This window comes from Oikopleura dioica, chromosome 1, assembly GCF_907165135.1.
Source record: "Oikopleura dioica chromosome 1, OKI2018_I68_1.0, whole genome shotgun sequence".
Lineage (NCBI taxonomy): Eukaryota > Metazoa > Chordata > Appendicularia > Copelata > Oikopleuridae > Oikopleura > Oikopleura dioica.
In genome coordinates this window covers 14,186,630-14,206,994 of record NC_137291.1, presented here as the reverse complement: position 1 = coordinate 14,206,994, position 20,365 = coordinate 14,186,630, and the positions used below count along the sequence as shown (strand labels likewise).

At 45.8% G+C, this 20,365-nt stretch overlaps 6 protein-coding genes and 1 long non-coding RNA gene across 8 annotated transcripts; 6 read left to right on the top strand and 1 right to left on the bottom strand.

Moving 5' to 3' along the window:
* Window positions 1-660: 660 nt before the first annotated feature.
* On the top strand, window positions 661-1,523 carry LOC145710881 (uncharacterized). The gene is made up of 2 exons (XM_081788588.1): window positions 661-841; window positions 1,261-1,523. The coding sequence occupies exons 1-2, from the start codon at window positions 690-692 to the stop codon at window positions 1,475-1,477; spliced, it is 369 nt and encodes a 122-aa protein (XP_081644714.1). The 5' UTR covers window positions 661-689; the 3' UTR covers window positions 1,478-1,523.
* Window positions 1,524-8,379: 6,856 nt separating this feature from the next.
* On the top strand, window positions 8,380-10,902 carry LOC145701032 (uncharacterized). The gene is made up of 2 exons (XM_081778265.1): window positions 8,380-8,654; window positions 8,704-10,902. The coding sequence occupies exons 1-2, from the start codon at window positions 8,384-8,386 to the stop codon at window positions 8,880-8,882; spliced, it is 450 nt and encodes a 149-aa protein (XP_081634391.1). The 5' UTR covers window positions 8,380-8,383; the 3' UTR covers window positions 8,883-10,902.
* Window positions 10,247-13,088, top strand: LOC145712310 (uncharacterized). Its single transcript, XM_081789996.1, has 5 exons — window positions 10,247-10,562; window positions 10,657-10,847; window positions 10,924-11,392; window positions 11,441-12,582; window positions 12,631-13,088. Exons 1-5 carry the CDS (start codon window positions 10,247-10,249, stop codon window positions 12,991-12,993), a joined length of 2,481 nt encoding a protein of 826 aa, XP_081646122.1. The 3' UTR covers window positions 12,994-13,088.
* On the top strand, window positions 13,001-14,406 carry LOC145695393 (uncharacterized). Its single transcript, XM_081772381.1, has 4 exons — window positions 13,001-13,338; window positions 13,385-13,690; window positions 13,740-13,994; window positions 14,039-14,406. The coding sequence occupies exons 1-4, from the start codon at window positions 13,114-13,116 to the stop codon at window positions 14,402-14,404; spliced, it is 1,152 nt and encodes a 383-aa protein (XP_081628507.1). The 5' UTR covers window positions 13,001-13,113; the 3' UTR covers window positions 14,405-14,406.
* Window positions 14,407-14,612: 206 nt separating this feature from the next.
* Window positions 14,613-16,976, top strand: LOC145695394 (uncharacterized). Of its 2 annotated transcripts, none has more exons than XM_081772383.1 (5): window positions 14,613-14,916; window positions 14,956-15,280; window positions 15,331-15,419; window positions 15,465-15,689; window positions 15,734-16,976. In XM_081772383.1, exons 1-5 carry the CDS (start codon window positions 14,623-14,625, stop codon window positions 15,794-15,796), a joined length of 996 nt encoding a protein of 331 aa, XP_081628509.1. In that variant the 5' UTR covers window positions 14,613-14,622; the 3' UTR covers window positions 15,797-16,976. The 2 variants fall into 2 exon arrangements, with proteins under 2 accessions (XP_081628509.1, XP_081628508.1); XM_081772382.1 differs by having other exon boundaries at window positions 15,727-16,976.
* Window positions 16,977-17,103: 127 nt separating this feature from the next.
* Window positions 17,104-18,326, top strand: LOC145695397 (uncharacterized). The gene is made up of 3 exons (XR_014133714.1): window positions 17,104-17,678; window positions 17,727-17,830; window positions 17,980-18,326. It is a non-coding gene; the product is annotated as an uncharacterized LOC145695397 (long non-coding RNA).
* LOC145695392 (putative H/ACA ribonucleoprotein complex subunit 4) lies at window positions 18,101-20,362 on the bottom strand. Its single transcript, XM_081772380.1, has 9 exons — window positions 20,135-20,362; window positions 19,839-20,090; window positions 19,588-19,795; window positions 19,342-19,547; window positions 19,118-19,293; window positions 18,917-19,076; window positions 18,756-18,872; window positions 18,616-18,711; window positions 18,101-18,540 (listed from the first exon to the last, which is right to left on the bottom strand). The coding sequence occupies exons 1-9, from the start codon at window positions 20,303-20,305 to the stop codon at window positions 18,418-18,420; spliced, it is 1,509 nt and encodes a 502-aa protein (XP_081628506.1). The 5' UTR covers window positions 20,306-20,362; the 3' UTR covers window positions 18,101-18,417.
* Window positions 20,363-20,365: the final 3 nt, after the last annotated feature.

The following is a 20,365-nucleotide window of genomic DNA, read 5'->3' as shown; positions in this document are numbered from 1 at the left end:
TGCTCTGAAATTAACTCGATTTTGCATTTAAAAACCATGAGAAATTTCAAATGGCAGAAAAGGGCCTTAATTATATCATGAAGCGTCGTTAACATCAGCTTGTGGGTTGTGAGCAATGCGCAGGTTGAGCAAGTTTAATTTCGCAGCTCTTTTTTCTAGCGAGAAGAGGATTCTAAGATCCGGCACGAGTGCAGCTGAGAGGCCCCGGAGAGTTTTCGCAGAGCTAAACCTCTTAAGCTTCACGAATCGGTTCGAGGAAGAGGGCGAAAGAAAAATAAAGAGTTCGGAGTGTGTTTACTGATTTTCTCAAATTTCGTTCTAGTGCACTTTTGGGAGTAATTATACCTCAGAAATGGGAGTAAGAATGCGGGGAAGATAAGACAAGTTTCCTTTCAACGTATCTCCGGGGGAGAAGATAAGATTCATCAAATCTAAGAGTTGAAAATTTGAATGAAAATCGAAATGTCAAAACGGAATATTCAAGGGCATTTTTAACTGAAGCTTAAATTGATCGATCTATCAAAAAAGCTCTTTAGAAACATTAAATTCTAGCTCCGAAATTCTAGCTCGTGAAAAGTCCCAGTCGCAGCTCACTAGCGCCAAAGCACCGCGCGCTGAGCGCCGTTTTTGCGCTCGGAACTCTCGTTTTCTACTCTTTTTTGAAAGATCTGAATGGAATATTTAGAGATATGAAATTACCATTATTTTTTGCGTTGGCTCTTTCCGGGGCCGATGGGGACTCGAGAGATAATTTGAAGAATGCTGTCAGAAGAACTGTTGAAAATATTGCTTTATGGTCAATTGCACAGGATTTTAACGAGGACAAGCAAACGACGATAAGGTAAAGTTCAAAGAGAAACAAAGTTGAATCGATGAGTAAATTTTTCGACAGTTTTCGGAGCATTGGTTTTAGATAGACCCGTTATTTTGAAGTTATTTTGAAAGGTTTATTCAATTAATTATAATTTTACATCAGAGCGGCAATTCTACCGTCTATAGTTTTGATAGCAAAAAACGTATATTATGGAATTCCGTCGAAATAGTATTTTTTTGGAAAAGACTTGGGAAACTTTTTTTAATTTCGATGAACTGCAGTAAATTACAAGAGCACGATCAATTATCGATTTTAGTCGAACATGTTATCACCACAACTTCTCTCTCCTCGAATTTATTTTGGGAGCGACAATTGTTCGTTTATGAGCAAAATATTCCCGCCATTCTATTTTTTAACTTTTCATAAGTAACTGTTTTTTTGCTCAGTCTCTGCCTCGACGACGTGGAGGGCACCGTGGACAGAAAAATTAGATTCGACAAGAAGAAAGAAGACGACCTTAGCTGCAGCATCGAGGAAATTCGCGCAATGGGCGGTAGCCTGGAGTACAGCACTCAATCCCCCTGTGGATCTATCGTCAATTACATCCAGTCAATCTCAGATGATTGCTTGATTACGTGCCTTATTGCTGCCGGCGAAATTTGATTTCAAAAGCTGCTTCTTGTTCAGATCTGTAAATAAAAAACTCACTTCATTTTTTTGTTCTATATTTAACTTCGAGATCAGAGATGTGCATAGATCTGGACGTGAAATAATGTTTTTAGCAAGCAGGAGTGTTAGAAGAGAAAGAACAGGCCCAGTCCCAAAAGCGTTTCGCAGCTTTCGCAACTTCTTTTATGACAATTTTCATCGAATCTAGGACAAAGGGATTAGCAGCCCGCTAGAAATAGAACGCGGCAGGAGAGCCTAGTAACCAATGGCAGGGACTCCCAGGACGCAGCAAAAGGTGACAAAGGCGCCCGAGAGCACCTGGTTTCGAGCGGGTGCACCGGAATCACGCAGGTTCACTCTAAAGGTTCTTAGCCTGCAGCTAAAACCTAAATCGAGAAATTTAAAATAGAGGCTTTTTCTCAGCAGAAGCATTACCAATAAGACTCCTAGCTGAATCAAAAGACTCTAGGTAGACCATCAATCGATGCTACCGCTTATTTCACCAGTCCCAGGACTATAAACCTCTTCAGCCTCACGCAGTGCGTCTAAGGCTCAAGCTTCCTCCATTAGCGGCCACACCGGTGCGCCAAGCCGAGCCAATCAGCTCTCAGGCTACTCTGAAGGAATCAAAAAAAAAAAGAGAAAGAAAAAGAGAATCTTTCCTTAAAGAAGTTCGGAATTCTTCTTCCCCAGTTCAGCGGGACTCACTATTTACTCCTCTTCTTCAGACATGATCGAAGAAGCCTTCGTTAAGGCAGCGGAGGAATTCGGCCCCAAATGGGGAGTGGCTTTGGACTCAGATCCTACACGCCCAATTGAAAACTCTCAAAGAAGAATCCAAACCCTCGACGAGGATATTTCCAGGAAAGGATCTCAAAAGAAAAACCTCAGAATCCCTCGGCTAGCCCAGAAGGAAGAATCTTTTCCCCATTCTTAGAATTTTTTTTTTTTGATCCTCTCAAAGAAACACCCTTCTGCTCATGAGCCAGATAAACTGGAAAAGACTCTCCCGTACGGCAATGGCGACTCCGAAAATAGCACCTAGGCTCTTAAGACTCTACGTCCCTGCGGATGCGAACGAGCCTCTATCCAATCACAGATTGGTTTTCGATCGCCAAACTCCTTCAAAGGCGAGATTCAACTTCTCAGAACTCTCCTCTTGGGCCCAAATCATATTTACGGCACCATCAGGGAAAGAGTCACTCTGGATAGCCCACCAAAGCAACGAACCCGCCTTCATCCTCTCCATTATAATGGAAGAAATTGCAGAAGCGGAGAATGACCGCCCAGACTCTTGGCTACTGGAATCCAAGCCATACCCGTTCAAGCCATCGGAGAGTCCCACGAAGTTGTTGAAGCAAGAATCGTTGGGAACAAACGACGCTCCTAGCGTCAAACTGGACGACCACGAAACCATCTTCAGCCTTTTAGAAGCGCTAAAGACAGGAAGCACTAAAGGCCCGCTCAGAATCGTGGCCCGAAATTCAGACTCCCACCCGGCTCCGAACCTTCAAAAATCAGAAGAAAAGGGCAGACTCTTTCCGTTCAGTATCCTGGAAGAACTAAAGAACTGGGAAAAAATCAACGGCCAAGACTGGTTTTGCGAATGGGAAGGCTCCGAGAATCAAGACATTCTAGATGAAGGTTTCTGGCACCACGTCTGCCTCCGAGTGATCAGGGAAAGTAAAGTCAGGACTCAAGCGAACTACGAAAGACCAAGCTTCACTGACGAAAACTGGCTCCGAAGACTCATAAAAAAGGGCCTCGAAACGATCTTCGACTCGATGCCAAGACCAGACGCTTTCATGAAGCCGCAGGAGCTCCTGGACTCACTCAAAATGCTGAAATCGATTCACAGTGACTGGCACGAAATTTGCCACCAGAGAAACGCCTGGCTGGAGCTCAAAGAAGACAGAGACACCCAGTGGGCAAGGAAGGGACCAACAAATGCAAATGCATGGATCATCGATGTGATCGGTGAATATGCCTCAGTAGACTCTGCGACGCCGAACCCGACGCCGCTGACTAAGATTCTTACGCCATTGCTGCTTCATTTGGTGCACAAGCAACTCGCCCAAGACTCCGTCATCGGACAAGACGGAAGCTGCAAAGAAATGCCCACACAGTGGCACACGGACTGGAAAGAACTGAAAGACTCCAATTCGCTGAAAAAGTGGCTAGAATTAGCAGCAAAGAAGGTTAATCCAATTAACACGACGGTCAGAATCAAAGAAGTCGGCAAAGGAAACTCCAACTGGATTCTCTGGATCCCCTACAAAGTGGTCCCCCAATTATGGGTCTTTAATTACGGCGAGGACTCTGAGCATCTCAGAGAAAGATCCCTACTCTCAGTGGCAGCCCACCCAGCACTGGTACCACTAGAATCTGAAGCGCTTGAGAAGCTGGCCTCGGAGCCGTGGACGACTCAAAACGTCAAAAATGCATCGCGGCGTTCCAGAAACCAACCAGAAATTATTACGCCTCCGGAGCCTGCATAGTCGGAATCAACCGACCCTTCCGAACTCAGAAAATCATCCTCGAAATCATCGCCAAAGTCGTCAAAGACTCCAAAGCCCACTCCCATTTACGATCAGTCGAACACAATTTGGGAATCTTAACAACCGGCTGGAATTGGGCAAACGGGAAAAGATTCAGCCCGGACAAAACCCTCGACAGCTTCATCAGCACTTGGATGCGAAAAAGAGAAGAAGTCACAGGAGTCACGAGACTCAGATTCCTCCATTCACGCCCCGAGAAGCGCGAAAGATCTTGCGAATGGCCAATGTGCGGAGAAGCCGAGGCAGATTCAACTTGGTGCAAAACACACCAAGGATTCCGAGAACTGAAAGAAGCCCGACAGCAAAACTGCTCACCAAATTGCCAAGAAAGAAACGGCTTTGGCCTAATCAAGCCCACCCAAGAACACACCAGAATGGCTATCGACAGCGAAGAATGGCAGCAAACCTTTCTGAAGCTCTCAGAAACATTCAAGACAACAACGCTGAAAGACGCCGACGAAGAACTCATCGGGAGAATCCAAAACACAGCGGTGGAAGGTTTTGACTCGATTCTTGAGGCCTGGAAATCTACGGCAGTCCTTTTCCAGGGAGAAAACGACACAACGTCGAACATTGCCAAAGGACTCAAAAAACTCGGCGGAGTCATAGAAAGACCAAGATTCGAAAGACCAGAAGCAGCGGGAATTGTCATCTATCACGCGGGTCTGGAAAGATGCGGAGGCAAATTCGATGCTTTCGTAGTTGGAAACACCACGGCCCCGAAGAATCTACACCTCCAAGAACTCGCTAAATCCATCGCAAGCGAATCTGGAGACAGCTGGTCGGAAGTGGCGAGACTCATCAAGGAACAGACATTCCAAAAGGACACTGTTCTGGTCCTCCCAGCCCAAGAAGATGCCAAAGCCCTAGAAAGAGCCCTCAGCACTTGGTCCGCCCCGTACGTCAAATTCGTCACCCAAGGCCTGATGAAGGATTTTCACCAAAAGCTTCGAGGAGACAAAAACCCAAGATTTTCGGGCCTTTGGGAAGTTTTTCAAATCGCTTGCGATTGCGGCTATGAATCCAGATTCACCCCATGCTGGGCACACCCTAGGGTGGCGGAAATGATGGCCAGATGCTGCAACGGCCTCGACTCTAGAAATCGAGCTGTCTCAAAAATAGACAAGCTCAGACTCAGGGCTAACAGAACAACCTGGGAAAACGTCACAGACAAGTCCCACGATTTGTCCCAGAATGCTCCATTCACGACTCACTTCAGAGACATCCTCTTAGACGGAATCAAAGCGGCGGAGAATCTAAACATGGACGAGGGAGCAACTGCCGGAGCCGAGAATCTCTTCCCAAACACTTGGACTCAGAACCTCCAGACCATCGAGGAAAGATTCGCACGAATGAATATGACCAAAACCCGAGAGAATAACTAGGAGAAATAGAAATCTGAATCCGCTTCTAGACTCTATTAGGAAAAGGCTCGAACGTAGGCCGTAAAAACGGACCGAACTTGAAATCCCCGAGCCTGGAAAAGACTCAAAACTCATCTCAAAATTCTCACACTGCTGTCAACTGTTCAAAAACCTTCAAAACAGGAAAAGACTCGTCAAATATGAAGATTCTCAGCCAGAAATGAATCCCATAACACATAATACAGGATAATTAGAATCAAAAAGAGAGTCTTGTAAAAGAAATCCACTTCTTCCCAAAACGCGCAAAACTTCACAGCGATACCCATCAAAAGAGAATCAGAAAGCTTCAGAATCAGGAAACGGACTCAAAATGTTAAAGAAATCCAAGCCAAAAACCAAAAGAATCCAATTTTGAGACCGTGGGAAAGTGAAAATTGACTCACGAGACGCAGCGCGCTGATTGGCGGAGAACCTGGAAAGCCAAGGATAATCCAGCACTCATAACAGAGACGGCCAAATTGAATCAAATTTTTCTAAAAAAAGAGAGAATCACCCTGGAATCCTTCTAAAGAGAAACATCTTCGACACAGAAGCTTCAAACGCCCAGGACGCACAAAATTCTAGAGTCAATCTGTGTTTTTTCCGATTCTGAAAAACAGATTCCTTTTTTAATTTTATTCTTTCTCTCAAATAAGGGAAAATCTTTTCCTTTCAAAAAAAAAGAATTTTTCCTTTGCGCTCTCTCAAAAACCCAGCCAAATCTTAAAATTAAAATATTCGTGGCTAACAAGAATCAAAATTCAGACTCAAAATGACTAAAGACGCAATAAACGCCCAGAATCCCGATGCCAAAGAGCTCGAAAGACTCAGAGAAGAAGCTGGAATCATCAGAGACCCGATCGACCAGCCAGACTTCTGGAGAGAGAGGAAATCGGCGATCAAGAAAGACCCAGTGACTCAATACCCTCAGGAATCAAAAGGACGAATGCTCATCCGACTCCGTCTCAGGATTGGCGACAGATTCAAAGACCTGCTTGAGCAGATGGTCCAAGGAATGGGTCTTATTTAATATAAAAAGTAAAAACTCTTCAAAACAAAAAGAATCAAATAGAAAAACCTAGCCATAACGACCCACACATAAGATTTCACGAATCCCAACGTCCAAATGTCGCTCGACAGCTGGCAAGGCTCAATCAACACGGTCTCCCGAGTCCTCTCCGAGCTTGTGCGCGAAGAAAATGCGAAAATCGCCGAAGACGACCGAGCCCAGTCGAACCAGAGCCTGTTCTATGGATGCCTCAACGCAGCGAAAGCTGCCATCGATGTCCATCCGCTCCTCAACATCGTCTACATCGATGAGTCTCTCGAGATTCCAGAAGCAAGACTCCCAGCATATCAAGAACGAGTCTCAGCTCTCAAGGAAAAGGGTCAAAATCGAGAATCTTACATTCAAAAAAAAATGAGTAGAAAAAACCCTTCCAAAAGTCAAGAGCGGACTTTCTGTTCCGAGAAGATCGACTCCCCAAGGAGGAACTTCGCGATTGGAAGAGGACTCGACGAAGCGAATACGTCAAAGATGGAGTCCCCAAAGACATCGCAGCCACGCTGGCAAGACGCGACTCAAGAACCATCGGCTGGACTTCTCGTCGAGACGGAACAACACAGACTCACCCGGTCGAAGCTCAACGAGCCAAATGCCAGGAAACTCAAACCTATCAAGGAACGGGCTGAAAAGAATCTCGAATTGAGTCCTTAGTAATTTTAGATATTCAAAACTAAAAACTCTCAAAAAAAAAGAACGCCATAAAACTAAACCACGCAAGCTAGCGTGGGAAAATCTCTGAGCCAAGAAAACTGACTCACACTAACTAATTCAAAAGATAGAATCAGTCCTGATCTCAAAAATCCAGGATAAATAAGGGCTAAAAGAAAACCTTAATTTTAGACACCTTTTCAGTCTCAATTCAGAATCAACAGATTCCTCGATGCAGACAGAGACTCAAACCTCAACCAACTCGACTCAAACTCAACTGCCACTGCCATCAGACGACTCGAACAACAACGAGCGAGCAAGCATTGACTCCGGCCCAGACTTCTTTGAAGACTCATACAACGCACGCTCAGGAAAGAGTCTTAGAGAAATCTAAAAAAAAAAGGAATCTAATTAGTAACGGGACAAATCGAGACTCCACTAAAAGACCCATCCCAGCTGATGCCTTCGGCGAGCCACGGCCATCCAGCGGACTCCCCTGAAGACGGCTTTTCCTCAGACGAAGAAGTCCTGGAAGACTCAGAAGACGAAGGAGCCGAAGCCACCGCGGGATTCCCAGAGCCACAAAGCCAGGACAACCAGCAAGACTGGAGCCGAAGAACGGATACACTCTTCGAGTCAGCGGAGGAAGAAAAAGCAGCGGAAGAAAGACGACTCAGAATCGCCGCACGATGGAAAGAGCCGCTGGAAAACATAGAAGAAGAATCCGAATCAAACGCGTCGGCCAGAATGCACCAAAAAGAAGAGGCGGAAGAACAAAGGCGACTCCAAAAAGAAGAAGTCGACAGGCTCAAGAAGCTCAAGGAAGATCAGGAAGACAGAGAAAGAGTCAAAGAAGCCATCAGAGCCCGCATGAGACGCCAAGTGGAGGAGAACACGAGAATCCGCCGTGAATACTTCGAGGAAATCCAGCGGAAAAAGGAAGAACAAGAAGCTCAAGAAAGACGCCTGGCTCGAGACAGAGAAGCGGAAGAAAAGCGCCAAGCAGCCATCAAAGCGGAAGAAGATAAGGTGCTCACGAAGCCACAGGTGGGAATCTTGCTCGTCGCGGAAACCGGCAGAAGAGGAAACCATTACTACCTGTCGAAGAAAGAATCAAAGCTGATGAGCAGAATCTCAGGAATGGTTACACAGAAATCTAACTAATTAAAATCACAAACATAAGTAAAAAAAGAAATCACTGTGTAACCAAAAACGAGTCCGAGCGATGCTTGACAACCGCCGAATCGAAAACTTCGAAGAAATCAGACAAGCCTGGTTCAGCAGCGAGGGACTCCTCAAATACAAAGACTCCCAGAGCCCCGGCCATCGCCAGTTCAAGTACAACACCAGAGCCGGCTGGACCATCAAAGAAGGAACCGAAAACTGGAGATTGGACCCAGTTGCTGCACTCACCGCCGAGGAACGACGAATCGTCCATTACCTGGTGGAGTTCCTCAACTACCAGGGAATCAAGCGAAGATTCAAGGAAGCACTGGGTAAGTCAACTCCCGTTAAAAAAAAAAGAGAATCTAACTTATGATTTAGACCACGGACTCCTCGACCCCGCCAAGATGGACGCGATCCTCGTCTTCGCCTACAAAGTCTGCGGTGGTAACCTGGTCCACTACATCCGTTTCGTCTTCGTCCGCCTCTACAGACTCAACGACATCCCCATCCCTCCAGTCCACCTAGACGCCACACCAAAGCCACGACGCTTCCACTAGAAGAAGCCAAATCCAGACTCTTAGACTCAAACTGCCTTTTTATGCCTCAAATCACTGAAACAGAATCTTACCCTTTCTTCATTTTTCCAAATTTACAGAAAAGCTGTTCATAATAAATAATTTCGATCTCATCAGAAGATCCTCGCCTCTTCCTTTAGAAAGCATTAAAAAAAAGAATAAGAAACTCTTAAAAACCAAAGCTGGAAAAGAAAATCAAAAACCAAGAAACACCAAAAATAGAATCAAAGTTCAGAATGGAGAGTCAAAGTTCAGATTCGGATTTGGAAGGCTTTAAACTCCCGTCAGAATCAGGCTCGGGCCCGTAAGAAAATAAAAGAGTCACTCAAAATAAATAAACTTCTCAAAACATAAAAAAAAAAGACTCTAAATAGAAGCCCCAAAAAACAGAGGATTCCGATGCAGAAGCCCCCACAACAGATCACCCAAAAAGCCCAATAGCGGCTAAACAAGCCACGCCGGAAACTCCCCCTCAAACGCGAAACTCTAGCGTGAATCTGGAGAGGCTCAAAGGCCTTGTTTGGGACATCCAAAATAGCCTTAATACGAATGCGTCAATCCCGCCAAAAAGAATCTTATGCTATGGAGAAACGCTAGAAGATCGAATTAAAAACCTAGCAGCGGAAGCCGCGAGAATCATCTCCGAATCTCAAGAATCCTCGAAAATCATGAAAGCGATCCTTCAAGAGGCTGAGCATGAAGGCCTCCAGGGAATCCAACTAATAGATGCCTTCCAAACAATCGCCACAATCGCACATAGCCCATCCATCGGAATCAACCGTAGACTCGCATCCACAAATAAGGTGGAGCTCGAAATGATTCAAGGCAAACTAGAACACTCGGTTAGACCAGTAGTCGAGAGACTCATGAAACAGGTGCACGAATCAAACGTCTATAACTCAGCGGAAATAGTTTTTTGGGCAAAAATGATGGAACCATTGGAAAGAGACTCTGTCTCAAAAGCTGACCTTCTGAAGCTGGAAGAAGCAGTTTCCTGGATATTGGGCAGACTCTGGAATGACTCAGCAGAAGCCATCTTCAGAATGATTCTGGCGCGCTGCAAACCTCCAGAAAACCTCAATTCACGTGCCTCTCCGCGAATGACGCTCATCGCCCACATTTGGAACATTAGGTTCAAAAATATACTAATCCTGAGCCCGGAAAAGCGTCGGGCATCCTTCGCGAACGAGAGGCAACTCTGCTCCTCCATCACCAACGCGATATTCGGGGAGATTCTTTTTCAACTTACTAACACCAGATGCATCTTTCCGAGACTCTTATCAAGTGCAGCAAGATCAGCCTGGACTCACCTAAACACAATCTTCGGAGTCTCAAATCCAATTAGCATGACGCTCAGAGAGTTTTTAACAAACATCGACGCAAATCAAGATTTCACCGCCTGGGATGCTATCAGGACGCTTCGGGCAATCTGGCCACCAAGAGATCGCATCGCAGCCGCAGAATACAGAGTCCTTAATCTCAACGACATCGACAACCGACTTGAAAGAGGACTCGAAGACCCATCCTCGCTTCTCGGCACCACATACGAGAAACTCTTCTGGAAGATTCCGATCCCAAGAAGCTATGAATCCGCCCGCGCAGCCGCAGGATTCAAAAGAAAGAGAACAAGCCAAGAAGCCGAAGAGCTGGAAGTCCATCGAGGTGGAAATGCGAGCACTAGCGGACAAGGGAGTCTTCAATAGACCAAAATTCCCAATCATAAACCCTGTCAACATTTATAACGAACCCATCACAGGCCCAAAATCACTACCCGAATGGAAAATCTATGAGACAGACCTTCTTCACAGAGTCATAAGAGTTCTAAACAACGAGGCCAAACCCGACTGGGAAACCCTTGCGCTGAGAAAAGAATCTGACTTCATCGCGGGCCAATGGACTCATAACAAAGATAACTGGAGAGTCCTCATCCATCAGATGCCTGAAAAAGTGAAGCCGCTGATCTACCATTTCGTCCATGGAGGAGCAGACCTGTTCTTGAATCTCAAAAGAATACCCCCCCAAGAAACCTGCCGAATTCAAGCGGAAGGAGTTAGTGACAATATGGAAGCGAAATTCGGCCAACTCAGACACTTTGAGAAAACTAGGCGGAAATTTCAAAACCTGGTACAACCACAGACTCAGACTCTCAAAATTCGTCCCCCGGCCATATGAGAAGATCGGCAAACGCTACAAATCCCTCACGATTCCGAGCCAAGAAGCTGTAAGAGAAAGAAGCGACGAAATTGTCCAACAAATCACCGACTGGTGCGAAATGGGCTCGGTAACAAGAGTCACAGATTCAAAAGGATGCTGGATCCGAGCGGGATTCGTTCTCGTCGACAAACCAGGAAGAGAAACCAGAGTCTGTTGGAACGGTGGAGTCCTCAAGCCTCTGCAGCTGTACACATTTCCATGCAAATTAGAAAGCGTCGGTGCTGCAATCCAAATGCTCAAAAAGGGAGACCTGCTGTACAAATTCGACGATAAAAAGGGTATCTAACTTAACAGCAAAAAAAAAAGAAACCTAACTTAAAATCTAGGATTCCACCAGCTGCCTCTCAGCGAAGAGAGCAAGAAACTCGCTTGCTTCGATTGGGGCGGCCAGTACTTCAGAAACAATATACTCGCATTCGGAATCCCAGCCGCGCCTGGAATCTACCAGCTGATGAATCTATGTGGAGTCAATTTTCTGAGGAAAAACGGAATCAAAATAACACTCTACCTCGATGATAGACTCCTAGCCGTCACTCCAGAATCTGAAGAAGATCGACGCCAGCTTCTAGCGGGAGAGAAAGTCGGCAAAGAAGTCTGGGCAACAGTAGCGACGCTGGTGGCACTCGGCGGCTATGTGAACATCACCAAAAGCACCTTCAAACCCACCCAAAGAATCGAATTCCTTGGATTCATTTTGGACACGGAAAGCGAAACAGTGGAGATTCCGATGCAAAGATGGGCAGCCCTCAAAAACCTTATGAAAGAAGCCGAAGCGAAAACTGAAGTTCCGTCCCAGATGCTCGAAAGAATCAGAGGCACAATGGCAAGTATGGCCGAAGTCCTTCCGAACATGAGAATGCTCATCCGCCAAACGACAATCCTCATCAGCCAAGCGCTCAGAGAAGAAAAAGAATCCTGCTTGCTGACAAAGGAAGTCCGCGAGGAATGGAGACTCTGGACTCTTCTGGAAGAAAAAGGACTCAAAAGACATTGGACAAAGCTGAACCGCCAAGAAACAGGACTCATAATCTTCACGGATGCTTCTTCACACGCAGGAGCCATCGTCATCGAGCAATGGAAGCTGGAGGAGAGATTTGCTTGGGAAGCAGAAATGGCTGATAAACACATAGGAATCAAAGAAGCCCTTGCGATTCAATTCACCCTCGAGTGGTACGGCCAAAAACTAAAGAACCAAAGGGCGCTGTTCCTCTGCGACAACGACAGTGTAGTCCAAGGAGCCATAGCGGGGAGCAAAGATCCCGAAATGAACACGATTCTAGTCAGAATCTGGACTCTCGCTCAGAGATTCAACATAGATATGAAAGTCGACTGGGTCAGCACAAAAAAGCAACTGGCTGACGCTCCCTCCAGGGATTTGGACTCCAGAGAACAAAAACTAACGGCAAATGGATTCGCTTATCTGCAATCTCACCTTTCGGACCCGCTCGACATTGACGTGGCAGCAACGGTAAGATTCGAAGAGAGTCGCCTTCCAAATCCAAAATTCCTTTTTTAGCCACTCAACAATAAATGCAGAGACTTCATCGCGCGCCGAGAGACAAAAGGAGCCTTTGGAAGAGACTTCCTAAGCTTCCCAATCCATGAACTAATCGGAAGAAAGCTGTACGCGTTCCCACCTCCGAAAATCGCCCACAAATACTACAATAGACTCACCGAAATAGCGACGCCATGGGCTTTAGTGGTGCCGTGTTTCGAAGCCGAGCCTTTAGTCGTGACTCAAGCTAAACTCAAAGGCTACAGAGTCTTTGACATCCCAGCGGATTCCATTTTAACACCAGCGAAGGTGAAAACCATCGAAGGCTACTGGAAAGTGGCGACCAACGTCTCAACAATCAAAATTATCGCAAATAGACTCTAATCAAGACTCTTTATACTGTTTTTCTCCTCTCTCTCTCAGATTCCCCATTCGGCCAAATCACACAAAGAAACAGAAATTTTGACTCTCAAATTCCATTTTAGACTCGGAATCACTGAAAAAATGACGGAGCAGTCCAAAGCCCTCTCCAAGCTTCTCTCGGATCACACGAAGCTCACGGAACAAGAAGCGAAGACGCGGGCGGTCAGAGTCCAGATCACCAAGGCAGCATTCTACGAGCACACAAAGACTCAAGCCCAGACGGAAGAAGCCGATCGACTGGTCGTCGAAATCGAAGATATCAGGAAAGATATGGCGACTCACGACAAACTCACCGATAGCCTTATCGTAAGTAAAACCCAAAAGAAAAAAAAAAAACTATTTCCTATCATAGAAGGAAATCGCGGAACTCGAAGCCAACCGCGACAAGAGTCTCGAGATCAAAATGCGCGAACCCAACGCCAAAAAACGCTCGGAGGAGGAGAATAAATTCTACGACCGTTGGAATCCGTCGGAAATAGAATCAAAACTCCGCCGCCTGATCGCGGACAAAATGGAGCGCTACAGCCTCAAAGGAGCCATGTTCGCTCAAATTAAGACGAGAGAGACAAAAATCACTGAACTCTCTCAAAATACGGCCGAATCCGCAGCTGTATTCAAGGAAAAAGACCCTCTTACAGGCGTCGAATCCTACTACATGGTAAGTTAAAAACACCAAGGAATCATCCTGGCCCTCCAACCTTTCTTAGACTCAAGTCGGCTCCACAAACTTGCCACAAGACGAAGGAGACTCTCTCCGCGACATGGGCAAGGAATTTCGGGCTTTCGTCACAGACGCCAAGACTCAACGGACCTTTAGACGGGAAAAACTCCTGAAGTTGCTCGGTAACTACAAAAGAGCCATGACTCCCGAGTACACCGAACGAGCCATCATCGAAAGCGTCGTCGACGAACTGATCCGGATGCCGGATATGACTCGGAAAGATGCACTGCTCTCTCTTACGGTACGCGTTTGACTCTAAAAAGGAAAACTCACGCACCAATTAAGCCTCTTATGCGCCCGAATGTGCGCCACCAATTCGACAGAGCCATGACGATGAACACGACTCACCCAACCTTCAAGAAAATGATCATCAACCCCTGCGACGGTTCAGAGGACTGGCGATCTGAGCGAGACTCTAAACCGGGCCGAGGACGTCGAGGAGGACACGGAAGCGGAAGCCAAAGCAAGAAGCAAAAGACGGACCACCAGAGCGAAAACGCGAATCCCACCCCGGAAGGCAGCGGAAGCTCCGGAGGTCGTGGCCGAGGCCGCGGGCGAGGCCGAGGCCGAGGCCGCGGGCGAGGCCGTGGCGGAGGAAACAATCAAGGAGGAGACGCCAAAAAATTCCAAGACCAAGGCGGAGTCGAATAAGAATCAAAAAAAAAAATAATCTAGAACCATCTTCGAAAATACTTCACTCCACGACGGGGATTAGCCCCTTATAGTGCGCGTTTCTTCATTTAGATTCTGTCTCAAAATACTAAAAAAAAAAAACCCCAGCCGCAATCCGGCCAAGAGCCCCTTTTTTAATAAAAAAAAAAAAACTAGGTTTTCCGAATCCAAACCCTAAAAAATCACCGTTTAGACTCATGACCTGGCTCGACTTTAAGAATCTTCTAGAGCACTGGGAGGTGGCAGAAGCAATGGCCACTTTCAACTACAATGAGGCGGAAATCGACGACGTGATCCAACACTTCCTCGACAGACTCCTCACAAGACCAACGCTCAAGGCTTATGCGTACGAAAAAGGAATCACAACGATTCAAGATGTAGTCGCATCCCAGATGAAGAAGACTCTCACAGCAAAACAAAAAAGGAAGATCAAGACCTGGTGCGAACACAGAGCCCGTGAATCAGCAGCAGAAACCCTCCAATACCCCAAGGTAAACTCGCCTTTCGCATCGTAGTTTCAAACCTTCTAGCAAGCGGAAGTTGTGGACGAACCAGAAGCAATCCGGCTGTGGGAGGAGCTCATGAGGACAAACAAGCCAAAGCCAAGAGAAGCAGCCATCGCCTTTTTCATCTGCTTCACCACGGGCGCTAGAATGAAGGAGGCACTCAACCTCAGAATCGAAGACCGCGAGATCGTCAAGGAAGAGGGGAAAGAGTTCTGGCGATTCCACATTCGAAGCAGCAAGACGGACCCATTTTGCAAGCGCATGGAGACTCTAACCATCCCCATGGAGATGAAACACGGCGTCCCGCTGGCGCTGGAACTCAGAGCGCAGTTAAGAGACCGAGATTCAGGTAAAAATGCTAGCGAAGCTTCTAAGAAATTATCTGACCATCTCCTTAAGGACTCGTCTTCAAGAATCTAGAAGGTCACACCAGAATCGCCTCGGACTACCTGGCCCGCTACGGAGCAAAAGCGGAACTCCCGAAAAAAGTACAAAGACTTTAGAATCCACACACTTAAAAGACTCCTGTTCAGGTCTCCGCGCATTCGGGCAGAGTCAGCTTCTACATCGAGGGACGCCGCTCAGGCCTTTCTCAGCAAACCCTCGCGCACACGCTCCGATGGGCTCCAGGAAGCTCAATGCCAGATTACTACGAAAGATGCTGGCTCGAATGCAGTAACTTGGGAGCGCCCGTCAGCGTCGCGAAATCAAGAGCCAGAAAGCGAAACGGAAGCGACAACGAGGATAACCATCTTCAGGTAAGAGTGGCAAAACAATTAGGGTTCAATCATAAAGGTTTCAGACACCACAAGAACCACAAGAAGCCAAGCAAGAGCAAAAGAAGCCGAAAACAACTGAGTCCTGAAAGAGCATAAAAGATTCCTGCATCACAAAGAAAAGATTCTCCCTTTTTCCTGCCAAAAAAATAAGAATCCCTTAGCAATCGATTGATGAGAATAACGAGAATGGTAGGGAGGGAATATTCCCATTACCATTGTTATTTATGCGTGATTACAATACGAATCTAGGACAAAGGGATTAGCAGCCCGCTAGAAATAGAACGCGGCAGGAGAGCCTAGTAACCAATGGCAGGGACTCCCAGGACGCAGCAAAAGGTGACAAAGGCGCCCGAGAGCACCTGGTTTCGAGCGGGTGCACCGGAATCACGCAGGTTCACTCTAAAGGTTCTTAGCCTGCAGCTAAAACCTAAATCGAGAAATTTAAAATAGAGGCTTTTTCTCAGCAGAAGCATTACCAATAAGACTCCTAGCTGAATCAAAAGACTCACCCGCCCACCATCCCTGAAATAAGCAGTAAAAGTAGGGTAAACGAGCACACGCCCTACATACTGCCCAGTCCTTATCCTTAGAAAGACATTTCTCTACCACAGTATTGTAATTGCGCGTGCTCGGGAATATTCCCATTACCATTGTTATTTATGCGTGATTACAATACAAGTGGAGTGTTGCGAGAACCAATTCTTTCACTGCATCGAAGACAGCATTAAGGGCTCCTTCCACTTTTGAAGGCCTTTCTTTCACAACTTGATTCTTTTTATACATTTGTAGTTCTTGTTTGTACTTTTCCACCTGCTCTTTCAATTCTTTATTCTCTGCGTCTTTTTCCGCCATAATTGAGTTAACATTTCTCAGTCGGCAATCGTTCGAGGAATTGTCTGCCGAATTGTCAACAGACTCACGCGGCGTGTAAAAAACGTAGCTTTCATTTGAACTTCCTGGCATTATTCTGGTGAAATATCTGATTTTATAAAAATCTCTCTCTGCCAAGCGGCGAAACCTCGACGACTGCTATGAACTTAATAGGGGCCCCTTTGCTACTCCATAAAACGCTGCCATTTTGAATTGTGACCCTTCATTTATGATGTTATTTCTGCTTACTATGCATCATTTTGAGTCGTAAAAAAGGGATAAATATCATTTTTCACTCGATTGCGCGGAGTGATAATTCAACGACGAGAATTTATTGTCACTGTTTGTAAAAAGATATTAAATATATTAAAATTGTATTCTATTACCATTTAATAAAAAAAGTATGGATTTTGTTGCTTTCGCAGACACTTTTAGAAACCATTTCTCATTTTACCATAACGGCGGATGTTTGACTCGAGTTTCAGTCATTTTAAGATCATTAGCGCTGCCAGACCAAAGCGAGAGTTCTAGCTCCCGCACGGCAATTTTCACGTCGTGTTTGGAAAATTCCATTTATGTAGCTGTTTTTGATCAAATTTGTTGCGAGGTATAATTTCACACACGCACCAAACCACGTTTTCATTTGAAGAGAAAATATTTAATTCAAACGATTGAAAATACTAAGGATCTGGTTTGAATAGTTGTTTGAAAGATTAACTTCTTGTATCTACTTGTTGAATTTTTGAGAAAGCGGTTGGATAAAATGAATGAAATGACGCGGAAAAGAACTAATTATCTTCCTTTTTTGCTTTCCCTAGAGAAATTTGCCGCTCTCCTGGCTTAACCTGAAGGTTTTTTGTATCTTGGTTTGTAGTCAATAATGATCTCTTTCTGCAAACTGTGTGGAATTGATCACATGAACCACATCTTCGATTCGAAGCGAGACGGTTAATTTTCCCAGGCGCTCTGCATCCCCACCACTGCATTTAAATAAGACAACTTTTCAGATCGAGAAATCCTACAGAAATGCGAGGCTTTTTTGTGCTTTTTAATTTGATTTATCTTGGCAACTGTTCGGCAATTTTCGACAGAGCTACGGTAATTAACTTGTAACCAAAAGGATCCCAAAAGATCATGATTACGTAGAGTGGTCATTTCGAACCGGCGCATCAGAAACGAAGAGCACTGACAGATCTGATCATGAATCCGTGGATGGAAGAGCATCTTCTTGAGACCAGTCATAATCACCAGTAAGACTTATGAAGGAAATTCGGAGCTTTTACCCGAGATAGTCTATTTTGACCGCTTTTCTTAGCCGCAAAATCGACAATCAAGGCCCAAAAACCTTAGTTTTATGAATAAAAATAGAACAAAATTCGTTACTGAGTTAAAAATTTAGCTCTTCTATTCGTCAACTGGAGGACTTTTTCAGCACGCTTTTCAGCTAAACAACTCTCCTGCAATAAGACAAAAACAACAAGCAGAAAAACCCCATTTTCAAGGAATTTTCTGAATAAAAATTTCACTCGCGGCTTGATTTATTCCAAATTCATTCGATTCTACTCTCGTGGTTTACAGTTAGAAGAAATACAGTCAGGAAAAGAGGAAGAGAGTGTGGCTAAACAATCACGGTATTTTAGCTACTCAGGGAAAAAAGATAGAGCAATTGATACTAGCAAAAAAGGCACGGAGGGTTGAAAGAACAAACAAAAATTATGGCAGTCAAGAGTCAAGTTTGTCAACTCTCATCACAAAAATCAAAGCCGGGGAAAAATTAACGGTCTGACGGGTTGTCTGATTTCGGAAAAAGGAACTAGTATGGACCCAGGATAGGCGCTCATTCCTCGTCGGAGGCTTCAACCTTCTTCTTTTTCTTCTTCTTCTTCTTCTTTTCGCCAGATTCCGCTTCCATCGACTCTTCCTCGGCGGGCTCCGTCTTTACATCTTCAGACTCGGATTTCTACAAAAAAATGACGTCAAAAATCTCTCATAAATGAACTAATTTCTAATTAGACCTTTTTTCGTCTTTTCTTACCGTTTTCTTCTTCTTCTTCTTTTTCTTCTTTTCGCCGTCATCAACATCCATTGACTCAACAGCCTCCCCGATGCTATCCACCTCTGACTTCACTTTCTACAACTCATTTTTACCCTCTGCGACGTCAACAGCTTCCTTACCTTAGCTGCTGGGGGCTCAAGATCGCCAACAATCTCCTTGTACTTGGCCAAAGCGGCGGCCATGGCGTCAATGTTGCCAGAAGCTCCTACAGCCTTGCCGAGTTTGCTTGTAACACCCTTAAATAATCTGTTAATTCATGGTCAAATTTGCAAGTCCTTACATCGACGTAGGAGTCTGGGGTCTTCTCGTTAGGCTTGCCGTACTCGTCGAGCATGCCAGACTTGATCATGGCTTTCTTGAGCGAAGCTCTTGGTCCGAGACCCCACTTCTTAGGGTAGACGTCGCGCTCCATGATAACTCGTTTGATCTTGGCAACGACGCTAGAAAGTGGCTTACAATGGGCCGAAAGAATAGAACTTACCCATGATCACAAGTGGCGATGACAGCAGTGGTCATCTGGGCAATGGCGATGCAGATGGCCTCACCCTTCGTGGTGACGCAGACGATTTCCTGGTCGATTTCAATTCCGTCTTCGTATCTGAGCACACCGGGAAGCATGATCTTCGCGCCATAGCAGACTGCGTTCACGGACGAATCCTAGACGAGGAGTTATCAGATGATAAAAGGAAAAACCCCTAACGTTACCTTGAGAATGATTCTTTTGTGCTTGACGAGGATGACTTCAAGTGGCATCACAATTTTCCTAAGGTAAGTCTCATCCCGCGTCGTTTCGTACACATGCTGAGCGTCGAGAATGTCGTGCATCGTGCAGCTCAATTCGTTTTCGTTCATGATTCCAGAACGAACTCGTCGGAGCTCTTGCATTTGTCCTCCACAGCCGAGGAGAAGACCTGAACGGAATGAAAACAGGAAGAGAATCAAGTTTCCTACCGAGATGGACACACATGGTTCGGATGTAAGTTCCAGCTTCGCAGGAAACCCAAAAGACACCGAGGCGTTTTTCGTTGTCGTATTCGATGAGCTTGGATTCGTAAATGGTTCGGATACGCAACTGACGCTTGACGGCAGAGATGAGTGGTGGTCGCTGGAACATGGCTCCAGTCAGGGTTTCGATCGCTTTGTAGATCTTCTGCTCATCCTTTTTCAGAAGATTAGACGAGTTGTTCATTGGAAGTCTTTACCTGGATATCCTCGTGGAGCTTGAAGATGCAGACGTACTCTTTACCAGCGCTCTGCTGCGACTTGACCAATCTGGTGGCTCTGCCGACGCAGACAATGAGGCAACCAGTGACCTTGGGATCGAGGGTGCCTGAGTGGCCAGTCTTCTCGACCTTGAGAATTCGCTTGATCCAAGCGACGACTTCGTGGGAGGAGGGATTCGACGGCTTATCGACGTTGAGCACACCGGTTTCGATGTAGTCCTTGATTTCTCGCTACAAAAAAGGGGTCAAAAAGAGCTTCAAGTGGAGATCTTTACCTTGAGAGGACTGCAACCCTGTGGGTAAGGCGTGAAGTGATTGGTCCTGACGTTGAGCTTGTCCCAGCCCTTCAAAAGAAGCGGCCAGTTGTCCGAGTTCTGCTTGACCTTCTCCTCGCTCGGCTGGAGGCTAAAATCGGCAGAGCGTTGGATCTCTCCGAGATTCGACATTTTCGACCGTCCGATGTTCTAGAAAAGAGTACTGAAAAACCTCTTTCCCGCGAAATCAGA